The 23,784-nt window shown below is 51.4% G+C and overlaps 1 protein-coding gene across 1 annotated transcript in view; it reads left to right on the forward strand.

The window, feature by feature from the left end:
* The first annotated feature begins 2,588 nt into the window (after nt 1-2,588).
* LOC140393701 (ras-related protein Rab-7b-like) overlaps nt 2,589-23,784 on the forward strand; it is a 44,110-nt gene continuing 22,914 nt past the window's right edge. The window contains exons 1-3 of the mRNA XM_072479995.1: nt 2,589-2,834; nt 18,203-18,264; nt 22,862-22,988. Of these exons, the coding sequence (XP_072336096.1) occupies nt 18,212-18,264; nt 22,862-22,988 (180 nt within the window). The 5' untranslated portion in view covers nt 2,589-2,834; nt 18,203-18,211. The remainder of the gene's footprint in view (nt 2,835-18,202; nt 18,265-22,861; nt 22,989-23,784) is intronic.

The raw sequence follows: 23,784 nt of genomic DNA on the forward strand, positions 1-23,784 counted from the left end.
TCCCAACGCACTTTAATACCAATGAAGCCCTTTTGAAGTGTAGTCATTGTTGTAATGTAGGGAATGGGGCCGCCAATTTGTGCAGAGTAAGCTCCCATAAACAGCAAGGCGATAATGATCGAATAATCTGCTTTTCTTTTACAGGTGTTGGTTAAGAAATAAATATTGGGGGAACACCGCCCCTCCCCCCTTCAAAATAATGCCATGGGGTCTTTTACCTCCACCTGCAAGATTAGTTTTGCAGCGCTTTCAAATTATGGTGTTCAAAATCTATTTTCCATTATTTCATTGGCCGAATGAGTGATTTGGACAGCTCTTTCAAAGAATTGTACAGCCATTACAGATCGGAAGGCTCCCTTATGTGTCACAAGCTTCAATAATCCTATTCTAACCCTCGTTCATTGTGCCAATTGCTTCTTCATTGGCTATATGCTGGCTGTCACGCATGGAGGTAATATTGGAAACATTTTCTTATCCTGATGATGTCCCGACTACAGTTGCCAACTGTGATTGAATGTATTCCTGGAGGTCTCATCACATGACTTGGCCCCCACAGCACGGTAGCACAAGTGGATAGCACTGTGGCTTCACAGCGCCAAGGTTCCAGGTTCAATTCCCCGCTGGGTCACTGTGCGGAGTCTGCACGTTCTCCCCGTGTCTGCGTGGGTTTCCTCTGGGTGCTCCGGTTTCCCCCCACGGTCCAAAGATGTGCAGGTTAGGTGGATTGGCCATGATAAATTGCCCTTAGTGTCCAAAAAGGTTTGTAGGGGTTATTGGGTTACGGGGATAGGGTGGAAGCGAGGGCTGAAGTGGGTCGGTGCAGACTGGATGGGCCGAATGGCCTCCTTCTGCACTGTATGTTCTCTGTTCACACTCCAGCCATTAATCGGCCAACACAACCATCCTCGTCACGCACGCCCTTCCTGCACTAACTGGGAAGCAAAAACACTCATTACCCAATTGGTAATTGTCAACCAAATAGCCTTTCGCTTCTGATTTTCAATCTTTTCATATCTGGCAACGGTAAAAATTCAAAGGAAATGACAGAAATCAACCCTTTTCAATGTCCCGATGATTTTTCTCCAGAGTCGCAGACAGAAGTGTTCTAGCGATTGATCTTCAAGTCCCGAAAGACGTGCTATTAGGTAATTTGGACATTCTGAATTCTTACTCTGTGTACCTGAACAGGAGCTGGAATGTGGCCATGAGGGGCTTTTCACAGTAACTTCATTGCAGTGTTAATGTACTTGCGACAATAAAGATTATTATTATTGTAATTCCTGGACACTCCAGGCCATCCCTGGAGAGTTGGCAACTCTGGTTCCTGCTCGGGCCTCTTTGTATCAGCGCTCTAAAGTTGTCTATGACATTTAGGGCGGTATGGTAGCACAATGGTTAGCACTGTTGCTTCACAGCACCAGGGTCCCAGGTTATATTCCCGGCTTGGGTCACTGTCTGTGCGGAGTCTAAACGTTCTCTCTGTGTCTGCGTGGGTTTCCTCCCACAAGTCTCTAAAGACGTGGGGCGGGATTCTCCCCTATCCGCCGGGTCGGGCCATACCGGCGCCGAGGAGTGGCGTGAACCACTCCGGCGTCGGGCCGCCCGGTAGGTGCGGAATCCTTCGCACCTCCAGGGGCTAGGCCGGCGCCGGCGGGGTTGGCGCCACGCCAGCCGGCACCAAAGGGCCTCCGCGAGTTGGCGCATGCGCGGGAGCGCCAGCGTGTGCTGGCGTCATCCCAGCGCAGGGGGGTTCTTCTCCGCGCTGGCCATGGCGGAGGTTGGCAAAAGCCAGCACAGAGGGAAAGAGTGCCCCCACGGCACAGGCCCGCGGTGGGCCCCGATTGCGGGCCAGGCAACCGTGGGGCCACCTCCGTGGCCAGATCCCCGCACGCCCCCCCCCCCCCCGAGGACTCCGCAGGCCACCCGCAGAGCCAGGTCCTGCCGGTATGGACCTGGTTTGATTTACGCCGGCGGCAACGGCCGAAAACGGGCAGCCGCTCGGCCCATTGCGGGCCGGAGAATCGCTGAAGGGGCAGCTGCCAGCGGCCACCAACCGGCGCGGCGCGATTCCCGCCCCCGCCAAAACCCCGGCACCGGAGAATTCACCGGAGGATTCATGCCATCCCTCCGCCGATTCTCCGGCCCGGCGGGAAGTCGGAGAATCCCGCCCGTGCTTGTTCGGTGAATTGGACATTCTGAATTCTCCCTCCGTGTACCCGAACAGGCGCCGGAATGTGGCAACTTGGGGATTTTCACAGTAACTTCATTACAGTGGTAATGTGAGCCTACTTGTGGCAATAATAAAGATTATTACAAATAACATACGTTCACCAGTTCACAGTAACCCAACCTTCGCAGACTCCTGCTCTATCAAGTCACGTATAAATAAAGTGCTTGATTTTATTCTGACCTACTTGCAAAGAAGGCATAATATTGTCCTTATTTCCACAGTGTGTGTTCTGTCAGAGGTTTCGCAATCAGGATTTTAATCTAACCTCAGAAGCTTTTCTCTTTAATGCAGCGAGTCTGAGCGGTGATTGTGTTGTTCCACCCAGCTGCTGGCTCGTGGGAAACACGCCCGTCGCAAAGTTGGGCAGAGTCATCTGAATCTGGTCAAACCGGCTCGGCAGTCAGACCGAGGAATCGCTTTGACTAGAGAGCTTGCCTGATCTCTGGGTGCTTAGCTGTCGAGTGTTTATTTCCCCCCTCCACCCCGTGAGACGGACTGAAGGAGGAATGGGCCTGGTATCGGATTACAAAATGCTGCTGTAGCTTTCTGTGCTGAGCCCGGCTTCCTCGTCCTGTCAGTCGCTGCATTGTGAATGTGCCAAACTGTGAGTAGCTGGTGATTAACTTTTAAAGGAGTTGCAGCTTTGACCATTGCAGGCTGCGTTTGTAAATAGGTGCAGCATTTTCTCGCGATTCATTTGTTCCCCTTCGTATTCCTTGTTTAGATGTCCGTGTCAGTCACGGATTTATCTGTCACTTTCTGCCCGACAAACACCGAGTTGTCATTGGTTACTGAAATTCTCCTTGTCAGTTTCTGTGTCACCGGGCTGCTTCTGTCAATAATCCCACTGACATGACAATGATCTGACAATTTCTAGATTGCCGCCCTCAATATTAACCGGTCATATTAAAACTTTGGGAGCAATAATAATCTTTATTATTGTCACAAGTAGGCTTACATTAACACTGCAATGAAGTTGCTGTGAAAATCCCCTAGTCGCCACACTCCGGCGCCTGTTCGGGTACACAGAGGGAGAATTCAGAATGTCCAATTCACCTAACAGCACGTCTTTCGGGACTTGTGGGAGGAAACCGGAGAGCCCGGAGGAAACCCACGCAGGCACGGGGAGAACGTGCAGACTTCGCACAGACGGTGACCCAGTCGGGAATCGGACCTGGGACCCTGGCGCTGTGAAGCAATGGTGCTAACCACTGTGCTACCATGTCGCCTAAAGTTTCTTTCGGTGATATCAAAGCAATTTGGGCGTAAGTGATCAATCAGCACTGAAGAACGGGGATGCTGTCAAGTGAGTTACACATGAACTACTTACATATCTGCTTTCTGGGATTTCTTAACCCGGCCCAAGGTTCAATTCTCCCTGTTCAGGCACCTCCGACAGGGCTGGTCATGCCTTCAGACTGAAATTGCGAGAGCTCGTTGATAGTGCTGGTTTGGGAAGGCCTTTTAAACCATCTTTGTTTTCTCAGACACCTGGGCTCAGTGGATCTCAGCTGTCAGGTGGTTGAAGGTTCAAGGCTCAGTTCAGACTTTTGGGCACGAAAATCTAGGTCGACCCTGCATGGAAGCACCGAGGGTGTGCTGCGCTGTCAGAGGTGCTGTCTTTTGGATGAGAGGCTAATAATAATAATCTTTATTAGTGTCACAAGTAGGCCTACATTAACACTGCAATGAAGTTACTGTGAAAATCCCTTAGTCGCCACACTCCGGCGCCTGTTCGGGTACACAGAGGGAGAATTCAGAATGTCCAATTCACCTAACAAGCACGTTTTTCGGGACTTGTGGGAGGAAACCGGAGCGCCCGGAGGAAACCCACGCAGACACGGGGAGAACGTGCAGACTCCACACAGACAGTGACCCAAGCCAGGAATTGAACCCGGGTCCCTGGCGCTGTGAAGCAACAGTGCTAACCACTGTGCTACCGTGCTGCCCTAAACTGAGGCCCTCGCCTACTCTCATTGGTGGATGTAAAAGCTCCCATGGTGTTGTATGAAGCAGAGTACGGGAGTTATCCCCGGTGTCCTGGTCAACAATTATTCTTCAATCAACATCACTTAAACAGTTCATGTGGTCGCTATCATATTGTGCAGCAAGGTGACACAAACAACGCAAAACAGCGACTGCATTTCCCACATTACAACAGCGACTGCATTTCAAAAATCCTTTAGGATATCCTGAGGTTGCGAAAGGCACTTTATAACCAAAGTCTTTCGTCAAAGGTTTCTCATGTAAAAAAAAAGTTCACTCAGACACCAATGAACTAATAAACAATTCAGTTTAATTTTTCAAAACAAAATCCAGCGATTTAAATCAGGTTACTGCCAGGTGGAAGGTTTATAAATAATGAGGAGTTGGCACCGATGGGGTCGTGTTGGGCTGAATACTTTGATCAGAATTATGAAGTTCCGTATTATTGTCTTTGGAATTCAGGCACACTTATGTTTGGGCGTGCATGGGGAGGGTGGGTGGCCGGGGGGGCGGGGGGGGGGGAGTGAATGGGGGAGGGGTGGGGGGTGGGGGCCGCTGCTTTCAGGGTTAGGTCTCTAGTGCCTCTAATAATGGACCTCATGCTCCATTCATATGGAGAGCGTTTGCTGCCCAGAGCGACAGGCACCTGGCTGGCAGAAAGCGAAGGAAGATCTGGCCCTTGTTGGTGCCACAGTTAAAGTAAATGAGGAAGGGAGGTGACTGGGAAGTTGGGGCAGGGTGACAATTGTTTCAGGAGGTAGTGTTGACTGGGATGGGGTGTTGAGAGGAGCATAGAACATAAGAACATAAGAACTAGGAGCAGGAGTAGGCCATCTGGCTCCTCGAGCCTGCTCCGCCATTCAATGAGATCATGGCTGATCTTTTGTGGACTCAGCTCCACTCTCCGGCCCGAACACCATAACCCTTAATCCCTTTATTCTTCAAAATCTATCTATCCTTATCTTAAAATCGGACAACAATCCTGTTGTCCCCAGCTTCCCATTCAGAGAGACATATAAAAGTTGCCGGGTTGTGTAGGCGGATGACAAGGGACTAACAAGCATAAGGGTTATTCAGCAACACTAGCACCTCTTACACGCTGTGCATCTGCTGGTGATGGGGCAGAACTCCCACGCTAATGACACGTCGCTTCCTGTGTCCACGACAACCCGATACACATGTGACATCTTCGCCAATTAAGTTTGGATGACTGGTACAATGTAGGACAGCAGTGACAGGTTAGAAACTATTTACAATGTACAGAGCAAAAAGTGGGCAACAGAACTTTAACTATTTATAATATGCAGAAGACTGACTCAAGCTGCTATACCAGGGGCAGAGCCACCTCCCTCCATGTCCTTTTTTTCAGATAAAATACAGTCCACATTTAGACTAAGCCAGCACACAGTCCTTGAACTTTGAATTTGACCTGCTCAGACACCCTGGAGATTCTGCTGTTTGGCTGTTCTTGGGATGTCCTCGGGGTGTGTGGCATCAGGCATCCTTACGGTACGCCCTGTGGCTACAGGACTTGTTGCATTGGCCTCAGGAGGGACACCTCCTCCCCCCTTTCCACTGGTGCAGGGGGCACAGATCGCTGACCGTGTGATGGTTGGTGGTGCTGGTTAGCCAACCAGCAATAGGTGGTGCCGGTTCCTGACATAGAGGGCGTTGTCCGACGCAACCGCATCACTGTTTAGTTCTGGGGCATGGGTGTGTACCACTACCAGTTTCTCGTGCCTGGGTGTGGTTTGGAGCCTGACCGTTTGGTCTGGTTTTTAAGCACAGAGTGTGTGGAAATTGCAATCAAAGTGCCCTTTACCTCTTTGCCATCATTGAATGAGGCTGGCTCCCACATTTGCCTCCCCCTTTGGTTGCAGAAAGACCTTGGCGACAAGTGTTCATGATTCTGGTACGCCTGGAGAACACTCTCTGTGCTGACGAGGGTAGGCCCTGACTCAGCACATCTTGCAGTAGTGCAGCACAAAGTTCCGTGTTATCTCGCACCTTTTTCTCAAGGAGACGCTTTGCTGAAATTACCGTTCGTTCTGCCAGACAGTTTGATAGTGGGTAGAGGGGGCTACTTGTGATACTGCAGCTTTGAGTTTGTCAATTCTACAGGATGATAGAACTTGAATCGTCATGATGTCAATGTCCCCCTCATGATCTGCCTGGTCAGCGTTGCTTAGGAAGGCTCTGGAAAGAGTATCGGCAACGTGTAGCTTCCTTCCGTGTTTGTAGATGACATTGAGGTTGTAGCGTTGCAGCTTGAGTATTGTGTGCTAAAGTTGTGCTGATGCAGTGAAGTAGCTTTTTGAGAACATCTTCTGAGCGCCTGGTGATCAGTTTCAACATTGGCAGGGCGGCCAAAGATGAAATCATGAAGTTTCTGACAACTGAAGACTAGATCCAGGAGTTCCTTCTCGATCTGGACGTAACGGTTTTCAGTGACTATGGCAACTTTACTTTTAACCTTTACACAATTCCTACCAGCAAAAACACCGAAGCAGAATGACATTCAAACGGCAGGAAAGGTAGATGAAGAATGTGCCAGAATTGGAGAATACTGCAAGGCCCGATGGGCAGAATATAATCCAAATAATCACACCCTTCAATGCTTCAATCATCAATGCCATCCTAGTGTCATGGATAACTCTCTGATTCTCGATGGGAAGTTGGTCATACCATGAGTTCTCAGATTAGAGATTCTTCTGAGAATACACCAAGGACATTATAGACATTCCAGATCTTATCATCACAATCGCCCCCAGTTTAAATTGCATGGTTTGAGAAATTTACAGAAGATTAGTTCACCCGACAAGCAAAGGGGGAGGCCAAAGGATGAGTAAGAATGGGAAAAGCTTTGTTGAAGAAAAATGATAACATGAACTAACCACTGTTGAGATATCATTCCACACCAGCTCCAGGTGGCTTGGCTCCGTCACAACCTCTGATGCTATGGACTCAACTTCCAGTTCTTCCACAAACGCACATGCCATGTCTAAAAGCAGCAGATATAGGGAGAGTAAGAGAAAAGGAGGGTAAGTATTGTGCAAACCAAAACGGGAACTAATCAGCACCTTGCAGTGCATGATTTACTCGGACGGCACAGTGGCACAGTGGTTAGCACTGTTGCCTCACAGCGCCAGGGATCCGGGTTCAATTCCGACCCTGGGTTGACTGTGTGGAGTTTGCACTTTCTTCCCCTGGGTTTCCTCCGGGTGCTCCGTTTTCCTCCCACACTCCAAAGATGTGCAGATTAGGTGGATTGGCCATGCTGAATTGCCCTGAGTGTCCAAAGGTTAGGTGTGGTCACGGGGTTGGAGGGGAGCGGACCTGCGAAGGGTGCTCTTTCAGAGTCTCTGTGCAGACTCAATGGACCAAATGGCCACCTTCTGCACTGAAGGGTTTCTATGATTCTATCAACTCCATCAGGAGGGGAGAGAAAGCAGTGAAATGTCGGAGGCTTAAACATTGCTAGGAGGGGAGAGAGGGGCGAGACTTTGTAAACTTAAACGAGTCAGCTTGTGAGGAAAACAGAATCAAAGTGTTGCATCACAGAGTAATGGGCAATGACTGACTGGTGACTATTTTACTAATTTATCTTTCGGAACTAGTGTAATTTGGTAATTGTAAAGTTTTATTAGCATTAGTAAGGTTTACTCGTGGTAGTAAAGCTCATTGGGACTAGTCGGGTTTATTACTTATTAATTAATTAAGAAAATAATAAATTAGTCAACCCATAATAAAGCTAGCAGGACAGGTGATGTGATGTGACCATGGAATGTGGGCACACCTGGATGGGGGTGATCCTGGGCAAACACATCTGCAGTGAGTGCCTGTGGCTTGAAAATCTTTGGCTCAGAATAATTGAGCTGGAGACAAAGCTGCACCCGGGGGAGGGGAGGGGGGGAGGAGGGGTGAGGGGGGGAGGGGTGAGGGGAGGGGGGGGAGGGGGGGAGGAGGGGGAGGGGGGAGGGGGGAGGGTGGAACGTTATCCGGACACTTTGCACCGGGAGGTCGGAACACCCCTGAGGATAGAGTCTTCTGATTTGGTCAGTGGTCAGGGGCAGGAGGGTGTGACTGGGAGCGAGGCAGATATGGGGACACCAGAAGGTAGATATGGAAGAGCCTCAGCCTTCGCAATTGTCCAACAGATTGACGGTTCCTGCAGCCTGAAAAGGGGAGGAGATGAGCAAACTCGACGTGGCACCATGGCACAGCAAGCCATTCAAGAGGAGGGAGTTAACAGCATGTAGCGGTAGTTGGGGACAGTATAGTCAGGGGATTAGGCCCAGTTCTCTGCAGGTGACAGCATGAATCCAGATGGCTGTGTTACCTGCCCAAAATGGTCCTGATTAGGGATTATAAGCAGCTGGGGGCCAAATCAGAAAGTGGGATGACAACCTGAGCCACAATAAAATTGGTGTAGGGTAAATAACATGAAAGCACAGCTCAGAATCTGATGTAAGAGAAATGGGTTTTTGATTAATGGGGCATTTGGGGAAATTGGGATCTATACTATTGGGGGAGTCTTCACCCAAAACGGGCTGGGACCAGCAATTCGGCAAGTCGTATAACTAGGCTGGTAGATGGGACTTTAGAGTAAGTAGTGCAGGGAGGAGAGTGTACAAGAGGAGATGTAGCGAATCAAAGGAAACAATGAGGTCATTTTTGTAAATGGCAGAAGGATCCACACCGAGTAGTCATAAAAACAATACTTATATTTAATTAACAAATTTAACTGCACACAAGACTCCAGTAGTTCCTTACTGGGCCTTCTGCAGTCGGTGCACGACTGGCAAAGCACATTGTTGAGGCTCCCCTGCCCCTTATCAGGGGAGCTCGTATTCTGCAGGTTCCACAGGGTAGTGAAACATCCCTACCCCGTGAGTCCCTTGCGGGTTAGAACAGGAATGGAGCAGTGTAACGATTTGGGTAATGATAACCAAAGTGTGTCAGGAAGGGACAGGGAGTGCAATCTTCAGAGTGCGCTAGCAGATCATTCCAGAGAGTGCAAAAAGGGCAAAATGATCGAGCAGGGCGCAGAATCTTACCTTTTTTTTCTCCAAAGTGTCAGGCTCTGACTGAATACCAACGTGTAGCTCGGCAGCTGCACGGGTCAGATCTCAACCCAGATCTTCAGCCTCTCTGAAAAAGAAAACTGAGCGGGAGAGGATTTCCCTGCCGGTCCGGTGGGGCGGAACCTGATATCAGCGGCAAGTCCGGCTCCACAGAGATCAGGGCGCCATCTTTAGATGACACCCCGATAAAAACTTAACATCAACGACCCCCCCCCGCCCCCATAATTATCGGGCTCTCTCCCCACAGTGGAAGTATCGCCGGATTCCATCCCCTCACTGCCCCCCCCATGCCTGAAAGTTCCCTCCTCCCCAATGGCTTTGGCACTGTTCGCCCCCTCTCCCATCACATATAATGGGACCCCCCCCTTCAATGTGGCTCCCCAGAGGGCCTGCCCCTGGCATGAGTTGGCACTGCCAGGTTGGCACAGGTTCCAGGGGGCAATTCCAGGGGACATGTCCCTCTACTCAAGGCGCCATACTTACCTTTGTGCCCCCAAAAGTATCCCTTCAAATGAACCTCATTTTTAAAAAGCTGTGGTAAACCTCATTGATGTAATGCCACATCGGTGAGGTTTGAATATTCAGCGGTGAGGGGAGGGGGGGGGGGGGGGGGGTGGGTGGGGGTGGGGGGGTGGGGGGGGGAGGTGATCATGTGGCAGGGGGGGGGCAAGGTAATGATATTGAACTTTATTCAAAACTAATAAAATGAGTTTCCCGCCTTTGTGGGCATGAGCCTCGTGACGTCGCCAGGCAAGGAAACACGGGAAACGCAATCCTTCCAGGGCAAATCGCGATTCCCGATTCTCTCCGGGTTTTCCACCTGCGTCACGCCCCCTCTGATGGTGAGCGTGGGCTGAAAATCGGCCCCATTGGCTCTATATCTGCATGTGGTGAGCATTTGTAACAAGATTGATGAAGAGTTTAGCAGAAAAATAAATAAATATATATAATCCGATATTACAGAAACATAGTGCAGCATGACAAGGCCGCCACCTGATTATTGAAGGGTATCTGACATTTAAAAGACAGGAATCTATGAATAGGTGGTGGGGTAGCTCTGGTATCTAAGGCTGTCAATACTACAGTAATGAGTGGTGACCTTTGTCTCGAAAGAGCAAGATACAGAATCAGTTTTGATAGTGATGATAAATAACAAGGGAAGCGGAGGCTCTTTGACCGCCGAACAGTAGTTACAGTGTGAGACAGGGTATACAGGAATAACTAAATGGGATATATTAGAAATGTACCACGATAATCATGCATAACTTTAACTTATACGCAGATTGGGTGAATCAAATTAGCGAAGGCAATCTGGAACATGAGTTCATGGAGTGTATTTGCGATAATCTGTTAGAGCAGCATGTTCTAGAACCAATCAGGCTAGTCTGGACTTTGTAATGAGAAATGAGACATGATTAATTAATAACCTCATCGTAAAGGAACCTCTAGGTTGGGTGGCACGGTAGCACAGTGGTTAGCACTGTTGCTTTACAGCGCCAGGGTCCCAAGTCTGATTTCCTCTTGGGTCACAGTCTGGACGGAGTCTGCACGTTCTCCCCATGTCTGCGTGGGTTTGTTCCGGGTGCTCCGGATTCCTCCCACAAGCCCTGAAAGACGTGGGGCGGGATTCTCTGACCCCCCGCTGGCAGCGACTCCCCCCTCCCCCCCCGGCGATTCTCCGGCCCGCGATGGGCCGAGTGGCCGCCCGTTTTCCGGCCAGTCCCACCGGCGTATGTTACGACAGGTACTTACTGGCGGGACCTGACTCCGCGGGCGGCCTCCACGGTCCTCAGGGGGGGGGGGAGGGATCTGGCCCCAGAGGGTACCCCCATGGTGGCCTGGCCCGTGATCGAAGCCCACCGATCCGCGGGCGAGCCTGTGCCGTGGGGGCACTCTATTCCTCCACGCCGGCTGGTGTAACAGTCCGCGATGGCCGGCGCGGAGATGAACCCCCCTGCGCAAGCGCTGGGATGACGGCCGGCGGAGGCCCTTCGGCGCCGATTGGCGTGGCTCCAAGCCCCTTCCGCGCCGGCCGGCACAGTGCAAACCACTCCAGCGCCGGCCTAGCCCCTGAAGGTGCGGAGGATTCCCGACGCCGGAGTGGTTCACGCCTCTACTTCCCGCCGGAGTTGCCGGCCCCGCCGGTTTCCGAAGAATCCTGCCCGTGCTTGTTAGGTGAATTGGACATTCTGAATTCTCCCTCCGTGCACCCGAACAGGCGCCGGAGTGTGGCGACTAGGGGATTTTCACAGTAACTTCATTGCAGTGTTAATGTAAGCCTACTTGTGACAATAATAAAGATTATTATAATTATTGTGTTATATAGATGACGGCGATTTTAATATGGGCACATTTCATGCTCAGTTTGAAGGGAAGACGCGCGAGTCTAAGAGTTCAAACCTGAATAAAGTTAATTTTAAGGGTATGAAAGCCGGATCTAGCTGAAGTGAATTGGGAAGCTGGGTTAAAAGGTAGGACAGTGGCAGACATTTCAGGATACATTCAATAACTCTCAGCAAAGATTCCGCCCAGCGCGAAAGAAAGACTGTTTGAGATGAATGCACCAACCATGGTTGAATAAGGAAGTTAAGGTTAGTATCAGATTGAAATAATCTACAAATATTAGCGACAGGTCAGAGGATTGGTTAAACTTTAAGAAGCAGCAAAGAACGACTTTAAAAAAAGGGAGAAATACGAGAATAAGAGAAAGCTAGCTCGCCACATAAGAATAGACAGCAAGAGTTTCTGCAAGTATTGAAATAGGTTAGGAATAACGAAAGCTAGTATTGGTCCTCCCGACAGTGAGTCTGGGGAATTGATAATAAAAAACAAGGGGCGGGATTCTCCGAACCCCCGCTGGGTCAGAGAATCACCGGGGAGCGGCGTGAATCCCGCCCAAGCCGGCCGACGAATTCTCCGGCACCGGAGATTCAGCGGGGGCGGGTATCGCGCCGCGCCAGTCTGCAGGCCATCCCCGGCGATTCTCCAGCCCACGATGGGCCAAAGTCCCGCTGCTGTATGTCGGTCCTGCCAGCGTGAATTAAACCACCTCCCTTACCGGCGGGACCAGGTGGCGCGAGCGGGCTCTGGGGTCCTGGGGGGGTGCGGGGCGATCTGGCCCCAGGGGGTGCCCCCATGGTGGCTTGGCCCGCGATCGGGGCCCACCGATCCGCGGGCAGGCCTGTACCGTGGGGGCAATCTTTCCCTTCCGCGTCGGCCATAGGATCTGCGGTGGCCTCCGCGCATGCGTGGGGATGACGTCAGCAGTCGCTGACACTCCCGCACATGAGCGGACTTCCGCCGGCTGGCAGAGTCCCTTCGGCCCTGGCTGGCATGGCGCCAAAGGCCTTCCATGCCAGCCGGCGGGACGGCAACCACTCCGGCATGGGCCTAGCCCCCAAAGGTGAGGGCTTGGCCCCTAAAGATGCGGAGCTTTGGGGTGGCCCGACGGCAGATTGGTTCATGCTCTCCATCCCACCGGGATCCCCCGCCCCACCGGGTAGGGGAGAATCCTGCCCCAGATGTCCCGCAACGTAGCTCGAAAGTAAGTGGCTGGGGAGATAGTAGATTCTGGAAGGGTCCCAGTGGATTGGAAAATAGCTCATGTAAAACGTTAATTCAAGAAAGGAAGGAGAGGGAAGGCAGCTGAACGACAGGCCAGCTAGCCTAACAACTGTCAAAGGGAAATTTCTAGAATCCATCATTAAGGGGCAACAGCAGAAAATCACAATTTAATAAGGCAGAGTCAACATGGGTTTGTGAAAGGAAATCAGGTTTAACTGGGATAAAGGGAAATCTGTAGTGTGGAGTACTTGGAGTTCCAGATGTCACATCATAGGCCACAACACAAGATGACATGGTGCAGGGGATGACATATTGGCATGGATAAAAGATTGGTTAGCTAACAGGAAGCAGAGAGTAGGCATAAATGGGTCTTACAGCATCTGTGTGAGAGAAAACAGCTAATTTCGGGTCTGGATGAAAGAGCCATCCAGACTCAAAACGCCAGCTCCATCCTTCCTCCACAGACGCTGTCAGATCTGCTGAGATCTTCCAGCATTTGCTGCTTTTGTTGCAGATTTCCCACATCCGCAATGATTTGCTTTTATATAAATGGGTCTTTTTCAGATTTGGCAAGCTGCATCAAGTGGAGTGCGACCTGGATCAGTGCTGGTACCTCAGATATTTCCAATCTATATCGATGATTTGGATGGAAGAACTGCATATAGGGGCGATAAATTTGCCGAAGACACCAAGATTGGTACCATGATTGGTGTAAAAATAAGTTGTCAAGAGGAGGTTGAGAGTCTACAAAGGGATTTAGACAGGTTAGATTGGACAAGGATTTGGCAGATGGAGTATAATATGGGAAAAGTGAGTTTATCCACTTGCAGAGGAAGAATAGAAACGCAGCATTCTATTTCAATGGAAAGAGATTTCAGATCTCGCTGCTACAGGAAGAAACGTGCCCAGCATTGCCCTAATCCTGATGGCCACCTTTATGTGTGACACCATCAAGTTGTGCAGAGACCCTCAGTATGCAAGCATCAGGATTTAGATTGTTTGGAGGCTTGGGCGGAGAGATGGCAGATGGAGTTTAATCCGGACAAATGTGAGGTAATGCATTTTGGAACGTCTAATGCAGGTAGGGAATATACAGTGAATGGTAGAGCCCTCAAGAGTATTGAAAGTCAAAGAGATCTAGGAGTACACGTCCACAGGTCACTGAAAGGGGCAACACAGGTGGAGAAGGTAGTTAAGAAGGCATACGGCATTCTTGCCTTCATTGGCCGGGGCATTGAGTATAAGAATTGGCAAGTCATGTTGCAGCTGTATAGAACCTTAGTTAGGCCACACTTGGAGTACAGTGTTCAATTCTGGTCGCCACACTACCAGAAGGATGTGGAGGCTTTAGAGAGGGTGCAGAAGAGATTTACCAGAATGTTGCCTGGTATGGAGGGCATTAGCTATGAGGAGCGGTTGAATAAACTCGGTTTGTTCTCACTGGAACGAAGGAGGTTGAGGGACGACCTAATAGAGGTCTACAAAATTATGAGGGGCATAGACAGAGTGGATAGTCAGAGGCTTTTTCCCAGGGTAGAGGGGTCAATTACTAGGGGGCATAGGTTTAAGGTGAGAGGGGCAAGGTTTAGAGGAGATGTACGAGGCAAGTGTTTTACACAGAGGGTAGTGGGTGCCTGAAACTCGCTACCGGAGGAGGTGGTGGAAGCAGGGACGATAGTGACATTTAAGGGCATCTTGACAAATACATGAATAGGATGGGAATAGAGGGATACGGACCCAGGAAGTGTAGAAGATTGTAGTTTAGTCAGGCAGCATGGTCGGCACGGGCTTGGAGGGCCGAAGGGCCTGTTCCTGTGCTGTACTTTTCTTTGTTCTCTGTTTGTTCTTTATCAAGTGTCTCTGTGTGCTGAGCTTCTACCTGTCCCCCGTGTTGAGAAGGATGGGTCTGGCCACGCTGCCGCAGGACACCCCATTAGGCAGTGGTCTGCACGTTATATCCCTAGACCCTACAGGAAAAGGAGATGATGTATCTTGCCGGAGGTTCCCTGAGCACACTGTCAGTAATTTGGCAGAACGACTCATCTCGAGAACTTTCAAACAAGCACCAAGGCGTAGCTTGGCTGGCGCTGGGGAAGCCCCTCCCTGTCAGATCCCTCGTACACGCCCAGAGTTACACCTTGTCCGCACGTTGTCCTCAAGGTGGTTATGGTGGGGAAGAGACCATTGTTTAACTCCTTGAGTTATGTGCCTTTGCAAAGAAGATCGCGAGAGAGATGAGGTGTTTTTTCTCGAGCTATGTCCCGAGCAATTCTGTGACGCAGGATTCTGTGCTCTACCGCTGTATCCAGGGATGCACACCAAGATAGACATCAATTGTTGCTGGAAAATCATCAACTCGGCGAAAGACGCTCTTTGGCCTGCCCAAAACCTGTTGGTCTGCCAGTGCAAAGAGATGCCCGATTGAATGTTGCAGACTGGCACATTCCAAAACCCAGGACTATGTGCTGAGGAAAGCACTAAAGTTTGGAGCAGCCGACACAGAAGCGCAATGGGGGAAGGTCTCTGTCTAAGACCTTACAGCCACAGTGAACCGAGAGGAGGAGAATGTAAAACTCCCTTGGGCTGTATGACTCACATTGCAGTGAGTATTACATGTATCGCAGTTGTGTTGAAGCACCACAGATTGCAACTTAATCTAGGTAGAAAACCTGAATATTATTGCACTTTCTGTGAAGGATATTTGAAATGTTTATTGTGTTCTTTCAGGGATCTGAAAGGCTGGCGGGCTGGAAAAGATGAGAGTGAGGATATTCTGGGGCCTGAGTGGGATTTGTAAAGAAAGATGAGAATTTTCAAATTGGAGGGAATTGATGGGGAAATTCTGCTGAGCTCAAGGCAGATTGAGGAAACATGACTGTCAATGAAGCAACGCTCGAGCAAATGTGACCTAAATTGTAACAAGTATTGCACATTCAGAACGGTTAGTTTAGAGGTTAATGTGCCTGCTGGCGCAATGAATGTGAGCGAGTTCGGTTTTGTTCCATGTGGTTTGGGGGAGTAGTCACTGATGGAATTGCAGGAAGAAGCTCATAATAGCCTGAGAAGATTCTGCAAAAGCAAGATAATAATAATAAACTTTATTGTCACAAGTAGGCTTACATTAACACTGCAATGAGGTTACTGTGAAAATCCCCTAGTCGCCACATTCCGGCACCTGTTCGGGTACACAGAGGGAGAATTCGGAATGTCCAAATCACCTCACAAGCACGTCTTTCGGGACTTGTGGGAGGAAACTGGAGCACCCGGAGGAAACCCACCCAAACACGGAGAGAACGTGCAGACTCCGCACAGACAGTGGCCCAAGCCAGGAATCGTACCCGGGGCCCTGGCACTGTGAAGAAACAGTGCTAACCACTGTGCTACTGTGCTGCCCATCAAGTCTAATCCTCAGATGAAATAGATGAAGTAGAGTCAGAGGAGATGCGATAACTGGGTCAGGTTGCACCGATTCAATTCAGTCCTGGTTTAAAGTGTCTGTGCAGAATTTTCCACGCACCCTTCGCGTGTTTCAGAGCCGTGAAGGCTGCCTGCCCGGTAGTGGGATCTTCCGGCTCCGACGTTGTCAACAGGGTTTCCGGTTAAATGCACCCCTCGCAACCCGCTTTGGGAGTGCACCTTCACACTGTCCCACCAGGAGAGTTGAGGGGATCTCACCTGTGCATAATTAATGAGCCTCCAAGCGCAGGATCTAATGTGGGATCCCAGCATTCCGAGCAGCGGGACAGGCATTCACCGCGCTGAGACTCAAAATGGGAGAATTCAACCCCACATCTTTAGATTAATGGGCGGGATTCTTGCCTACCTGGCGTGGCGGGCGGTCCCGGCGGCAAGGAGTGCCGTGACCCACTCCGGCGTCGGGCCGCCCGGAAGGTGCAGAATCCTCCGCACCTTCAGGGGCTAGGCCGGCGCCGGCGGGGTTGGCGCTGTGCCAACCGGCGTGGAAGGAGCTTGGCGCCGCGACAACCGGCGCCGAAGGGCCACTGCTGGCCAGCACGAGTTGGCACATGCGTGGGAGCGCCAGCGTGTGCTGCTGTCGTCCCAGTGCATGCGCAGGGGGGTTCGTCTCTGCACCGGCCATGGCGGAGGTCCACAGCAGCCGTTGAGGAGGGAAATAGTGCCCCCACGGGCCGCCCACGGATCGGTGGGCCCTGATCGCAGGCCAGGCCTCCGTGGGGGCACCCCCCGGGCCAGATCTCCCCATGCCTCCCCGAGGACCCCGGAGGCCGCTCGCAGAGCCAGGTCCCGCCGGTAAGTACCAGGTCTAATTTACGCCGGCAGGACCGGCCTAAAACAGGCCCATCGCGGGCCGGAGAATCATCGGGGTGGGGGCTGCTGCCAGTGGCCGCCGACCGGCGCAGCGTGATTCCCGCCCCCGCCAAAACCCCAGCGCCGGATTATTCAGCAGCCAGCGGTGGCGGGGTTCACGACGTCCCCTGGCAATTCTCCGGCCCGGCGGTGGGGTCGGAGAATCCCGCCCTATGTAGAATTCAGCTGATATAATTTCCAAATTACAATAACATTTACCTTGGCACAATGGGTGGCAAGATGGCACAGTGGTCAGCACTGCTACCACGCAGCGCCAGGAGCCTGGGTTCAATTCCCGGCTTGGGTCCCTGTCTGTGCGGAGTCTGCACTTTCTCCCCGTGTGTGCGTGGGTTTCCTCCGGGTGCTCAGGTTTCCTCTCACAGTCCAAAGATGTGCAGGTTGGGTGGGTTGGACATGCTAAATTGCCCCTTAGTCTCCAAAAGGTTAGGTGGGGTTACCTGGATAAGGTGGGGTTGTGGGCCTAGGTAGGCGCTCGGAGGATCGGTGCAGACTCGATGGGCTGAGTGGCCGCCTCCTGCACTATCGGGATTCTGTGATGAAAGTTGAAATGACTTGCCTGCAATGCAGCAAACAACATTTCTATTCAAGCGGAAAAAAAATCACTGTGGAGTTTTCGCGAAAGATTGTTCAAGGAATGTTGGGATGTCGCTGGCTCGGCCCAGCATTTATTACCCATCCCTAATTCCTCTTGAGAAGGTGGGTGATGAGCTGCCTTCTTGAATCACTGCATTCTTTGTGGTGTAGGTACTCCCACAATGCTGTTGGGAAGGCATTCCAGGATTTTGATCCTGGTGAAAAGTGAGTTTTTTGACAGGCCACAATAGAGCTGGAAACCAAGATTTTCCCTTCCCATCCAGCACAGGTCCCTGCCCAAAGTCAATAGCCTTTCGGGAGTTGCGTCATTCAAGAGTATCGGTCCACAAGCATTGCAGACACGTTAATATTCTACCAGTTTAGTAATGACAACTACCTCCCTATTTTTATTCCCCAGGTACCGTAGATGAACACCAACAAGAGAGTGGATTTGAAAATAATTATCCTTGGCTCCTTTGGGTAAGCAGCAATATATCTTTGAAAAATATGTATTACAAATGTTTAATATCATTCATAGATGTAATTACGCTTACGAGGCCCACGGGGTTGATCTCCCGTGGGACTCGTAGAGTACGGCCTCCCCTGTTGGTGGGCAGAGGCCCTCCCAGCTGGGGCCTGTTACCATGCTCCGTGCCAACACCCCATCGATGGGATAGCACTGCACCAACGCCATATTGAGAGGCGTCATACATGAGAACGCGTGGCCGGGAAGGATCGTAGTGGCCAGCAGCTTGGAGGATAACAGCGGTCTCTTCACTCCTGCGAATGCCGCCTCTCGTGGCGCTCCCCATGCCCACTCCTGGTTCTTCTCTAACAAGACGGGGAGAGGTGCCTGCAGGATGGCCAAATTCGAAATAAACGTCCCGTAATAATTTGCGAGTCCCAGAAACGATTTCAATTCCGTGGGATTTTGTAGAATCAGACCTCCTTTTCTGGCCTGGACCTTTTCCTCCAATGGACGTAAGCCATCTTTATCCACCAGGTAAGCCAAGTATGACTTGAAAGATGCATTTACCTACTTGGGAAAATCGTCTCCCAGATTGTCCAGGTGCTCCTTTTCAGTGGCCCCCATGATAAGTACGTCATCCAAATACACACCCACCTCAGGTAGCCTCTGGACATGCCTTTCATCACAAAAACTGCACAAGCTGAAGAGACACTGAAGGGCAGACAAGTATATTCAGACAGCGGCCTGTGGGTATTTATGGTCACATACATCCGTGATGATATGTCCAATTCCTACTGAAGATATGTGTGGCTCATATGTAGTTTTGTGAAGGAGCAGCCCCCAGCTAGTTTCTTGTACCCCGTGGCATGGGGAGACATTCCAGGTGAGATGCCCTGTTTACAGTCAGTTTATAATCTCCACAGAGGTGAACTGACTTATCATGCTTTATCACAGGGATGACTGCTGCTACCCATTCCACAAATCTCACTGGGCATATGGGGCGGGATTCTCCGACCCCCCGCCAGGTCGGAGAATCCCCAGGGGGCAGCGCGAATTCTGCCCCGCCGCCCCCGATGCCAGCTGCCGTATTCTCCGGCAGCGGGGCCGGGATTCACGCCACAACGGTTGGGGCCCGATGGGCCGAGCGAAATTCCGTTTTTGGCCAGTCCCGCCGGCGTGAATCACTCAACTCACGTACCGGCAGGACCTGGCAGGTAAGTCGGCAGGGGTGGTCCTCGGGGGGGAACGCGGGGGGAATCAGACCCCGGGGGGGGGGGGCCCTCACGGTAGCCCACCCGCGATCGGGGACAACCGATCTGCAGGCGGGTCTGTTCCGTGGGGGCACTTCTTGCTTCCGTGCCGGCCGCTGTAGGGCTCCGCCATGGAGGCAAAATACGCTGGCAGTTCCGCGCATGCGCATGCGCAAGATCACGCTGGCCCTTCGACGCATACGCAAACTCGCGCCGTCCCTTCGGCGCCAGCCGGAGCGGATCCAACCCCTCCGCCGCCCACCTAGCCCCCAAACTTGCCGAGAATTTGGCTGTTGACGCCGGAGTGATTGGCGGCAGTTCTCCCGCCAGCATGGGGCTTAGACCCCAGAAGGGAGAATCCTGGCCATGGTACCCAAACTCTCCAAGTGTCGCAAATCAGTTTTTACCTTTGTGGGTAAAGTTTAGGGGACCGGTCATACTCTGAAGTATTTGGGTTGAGACTCCGGATCGACATAAATGCGCGCCTTGGTTCCATTTACTTTGCCTAGACCCTCCTGGAGTATTTCTGGATAGTTCGCGAGGACCTCGGGCGAGATTCTCCGACCCCCCGCCGGGTCGGAGAATCGCCGGGGGCTGGCGTGAATCCCGCCCCCGCCGGTTGCCGTATTCTCCGGCACCGGATGGGCCGAAGTCCCGCCGCTAAAATGCCTGTCCCGCCGGTGTAAATTAAACCACCTACCTTACCAGTGGGACAAGGCGGGCCCCGGGGTCCTGGGGGGGGGCGATCTGGCCCCGGGGGGTGCCCCCGCGGTGGCCTGGCCCGCGATCGGGGCCCACCGATCCGCGGGCGGGCCTGTGCCGTGGGGGCACTCTTTCCCTTCCGCCTCCGCCACGGTCTCCATCATGGCGAAGGCAGAAGAGACTCCCTCCACTGCGCATGCGCGGGAATGCCGTCAGCGGCCGCTGACGCTCCCGCGCATGCGGCGCCCAGAGATGTCATTTCCGCGCCAGCTAGCGAGGCACCAAAGGCCTTTTCCGCCAGCTGGCGGGGCGGAAATTCGTCCGGCACCGACCTAGCCCCTTGAGGTTGGGGCTTGGCCCCCAAAGATGCGGAGCATTCCGCACCTTTGGGGAGGCGCGATGCCCGTCTGATTTCCGCCGTTTTGGGCGCCGGTCGGCGGACATCGCGCCGTTTCCGGAGAATTTCGCCCATGTTTCCGGTGCCTATCATGACCACCTGTTCCGGTGGGAGGGACTGTCGCCGCGCAGGGAGCACAGCAGGAAAACCTGGGTGAAACGTGTTAGGCTAAATCTTGTGCTCAAGGTACTTGAGTGAGGCTGTCCCTGAGCCATGTCTGACACCATGGACAGGGTACTGCAGAGTAAATGGAGAGTTCACCTGCCTGCACCATTGCACTGCGTTCCTGGGGGTGCTTTAACACAAATGGAGCATTTTTGAACCCTCTTACCAATACACTGACCTCCACATACTGACTGACAAGTGGACCTCATCAGGCAAACACACCATCTGCTGGCCACACTTAGTAAATAGAATTTAAAAGCAGAATTTATGGAATATTTATCTGTAATCTTGGGCAATTGAAGTAGTGTGTATCACTGTGGTCTGCAATATTACATTAAGGATACAAAGGCACTGGGGAAGGTGCAAAATGATTTGCAAGGATGATAATGCAACTGAGAAGTTCTAACTACCAGACTGAACTGGGGCTCTTTGCTCCAGAAAAGAGATGGACAAAGGTCTTTAAAATTAAAAGGGGGCTTGTTAGAGCAAATTCTTCCACTTAGTGTCACAAGTAGGCTTACATTAACACTGCAATGAAGTTACTTTGAAAAGCCTCTAGTTACACAGAGGGAGAATTCAGGATGTCCAATTCACCTAACAAGCACGTCTTTCGGGACTTGTGGGAGGAAACCGGAGCGCCCGGAGGAAACCCACGCAGACACGGGGAGAACGTGCAGACTCCGCACAGTGACCTAAGCCGGGAATCGAACCTGGGGCCCTGGCGCTGTGAAGCAACAGTGCTAACCACTGTACTGCTTTGCTGCCTGTGAAGCCAGGGGACTCTGAAACTAAGGGTCAGACAGATGGCAGGGCGGTACAGTGGTTAGCACAAGTCCTCCCACAAGTCCCGAAAGACGTGCTATTGGGTGAATTGGACATTCTGAATTCTCCCTCAGCGTACCCGAACAGGCACCGGAGTGTGGCGACTAGGGGATTTCCACAGCAACTTAATTGCAGTCTTAATGTAAGCCTACTTGTGACAATAATAAAGATTATTATTATGACAATCATTAATATATCCAGAGAGATCTCATTGTGCAGCGAGTGCTGGGAATGTGTAATTACCACAGGGGGCAGTCAAGGTTAATAATTGCACTGACGCAGTTAAGGGAAGCTTGAGAAATCCATGAGGGAGGAAGGAATAAAAAGAGGTGCTGATAGGGTGAGATGAAGTAGGGCGAGAGGAGGTTTGTGAGATTTATGAGCACCAGCTCAGAGCAATCAGGTGAAATAATTCATTTTTATGTGGTGTGTAATTCTGTTTAAAGATTGAAATGGTTGGCTCATTAACAGCTGCCAGAGCCCAGGGGCATCTTGTGGCAGCTGCCGACTGCACTACCTCAGGATGGTCTGGGCAGCGAATTGAAAGAATTGCTGAGCTCTGGAATACCGCATTGGGAAAGGGAGCGCAGTGGCCTACATAGTCACATGACTCCTTCTCAAGAAACATGAACTTCAGTATATTTGCACCAATTTAATTTCTTTTCTATTCATTGGATGTGAGTTTTTAGGGGCTGGTTTAGCACAGTGGGCAAAACAGCTGGCTTATCATGCAGAATAAGGCAGCAACGCGGGTTCAATTCCCGTACCAGCCTCCCCGAACAGGCGCCGGAATGTGGCGACTAGGGGCTTTTCACAGTAACTTCATTGAAGCCTACTTGTGACAATAAGCAATTATTATTAGTATTGCTGGCTGAGCCATCATTTATTGCCCATCCCATCCCTAATTGCCCTAGAACTGAGTGGCTTGCTGGGCCATTTAAGAGTCAACCACATTGCTGTGGGTCTGGAGTCACGTGTTGGCCAGACCAGGTAAGGACGGCAGATTTCCTTCCCTAAAGGACATTAATGAACCAGATGGCTTTTCACCACAATTGACAACGGTTCCAGAGTCTGCATTAGACTTTTAATTCCAGATTTCTATCTGCTGTGGTGGGGCTCCAACTGGATGGTCGGAGCATTACATTGGTTCTCTGCATTACTAGTCCAGTGACAATACCACCAGGCTCCTGCCCTCTCCCCCGGAACAGGCTGAAGTTGCATCTTAAAAATGAGGTTAAGCGTGACTGTATTTTTCTGAATCCTGTGATGTAGGGTTGGGAAAACCTCCCTCCTGAACCGATATGTCAACAACAGATTCACTGAGGACTATCGCAACACACTGGGAGCAAACATCCTTACAAAAGCTATTGGAGTGGACAGTACATCAGTAAAACTACAGGTGAGGAATCCTTATCTTGCTTCATCCCGTGCACTGTACACCAGCCCAGTCGTTATGGATATACGATTCATGTAATGGTCTACTGTTGAGCAAAGTCATCGCCTTTAATTCCCCCCACCCCCACCCTTTGAGCGAGATATTCCGCCCCCTCCCTGTTCCCTGGCGGAGGAGCTGTCTCGCCATGGGCGGGTAGCAGGATCTTCAGCGACACTAGGATGTTCTGAGGGTTTTGGCCAAGGGTGGTAACGATGTCGACGATGTTTCCCATTGGTTCGCAGGCCACACTGCCAGGCAACACGATGCGGGGGGGGGGTCTCCATCAGCAGGACACCCCCTGGCCCCCGGCCGGAAGGGCCACTGTTATTCACTACCTTCGTGCTGAGCTACCGTTCAGAGGGAGCGCTCTAACCTCTGATCCAGCGGCAGTGGGTTTGAGCTCCAATCCAGAGACTTGAATACATAACCCAGGATGCATTGCCAGCGAGGAACTGTTACACTGCTGGAGGTGCTGCCTTTCAAAGAACAAAGAACAATACAGCACAGGAACAGGCCCTTTGGCCCTCCAAGCCTGTACCGGTCATGTTCCCACCCTTGGCCAAAACCCTCAGCACTTCCCAGTGCCGTATCCCTCTACATCCATCCTATCCATGTGTACTTGATGGCCCGTCCAATGAAGGCAAGCGTTCCATATGCTTTCAAATAAGGTGTTAACCGGAAGCTCTAACCGCTCTTTCAGGAAGGTGTAGGAAATCCAGTGGTACAATTTGTGGAGGAACAGGGAGTTCTCCTTGTGTTG

Source organism: Scyliorhinus torazame, chromosome 17 (genome assembly GCF_047496885.1).
Source record: "Scyliorhinus torazame isolate Kashiwa2021f chromosome 17, sScyTor2.1, whole genome shotgun sequence".
Classification (NCBI taxonomy): domain Eukaryota; kingdom Metazoa; phylum Chordata; class Chondrichthyes; order Carcharhiniformes; family Scyliorhinidae; genus Scyliorhinus; species Scyliorhinus torazame.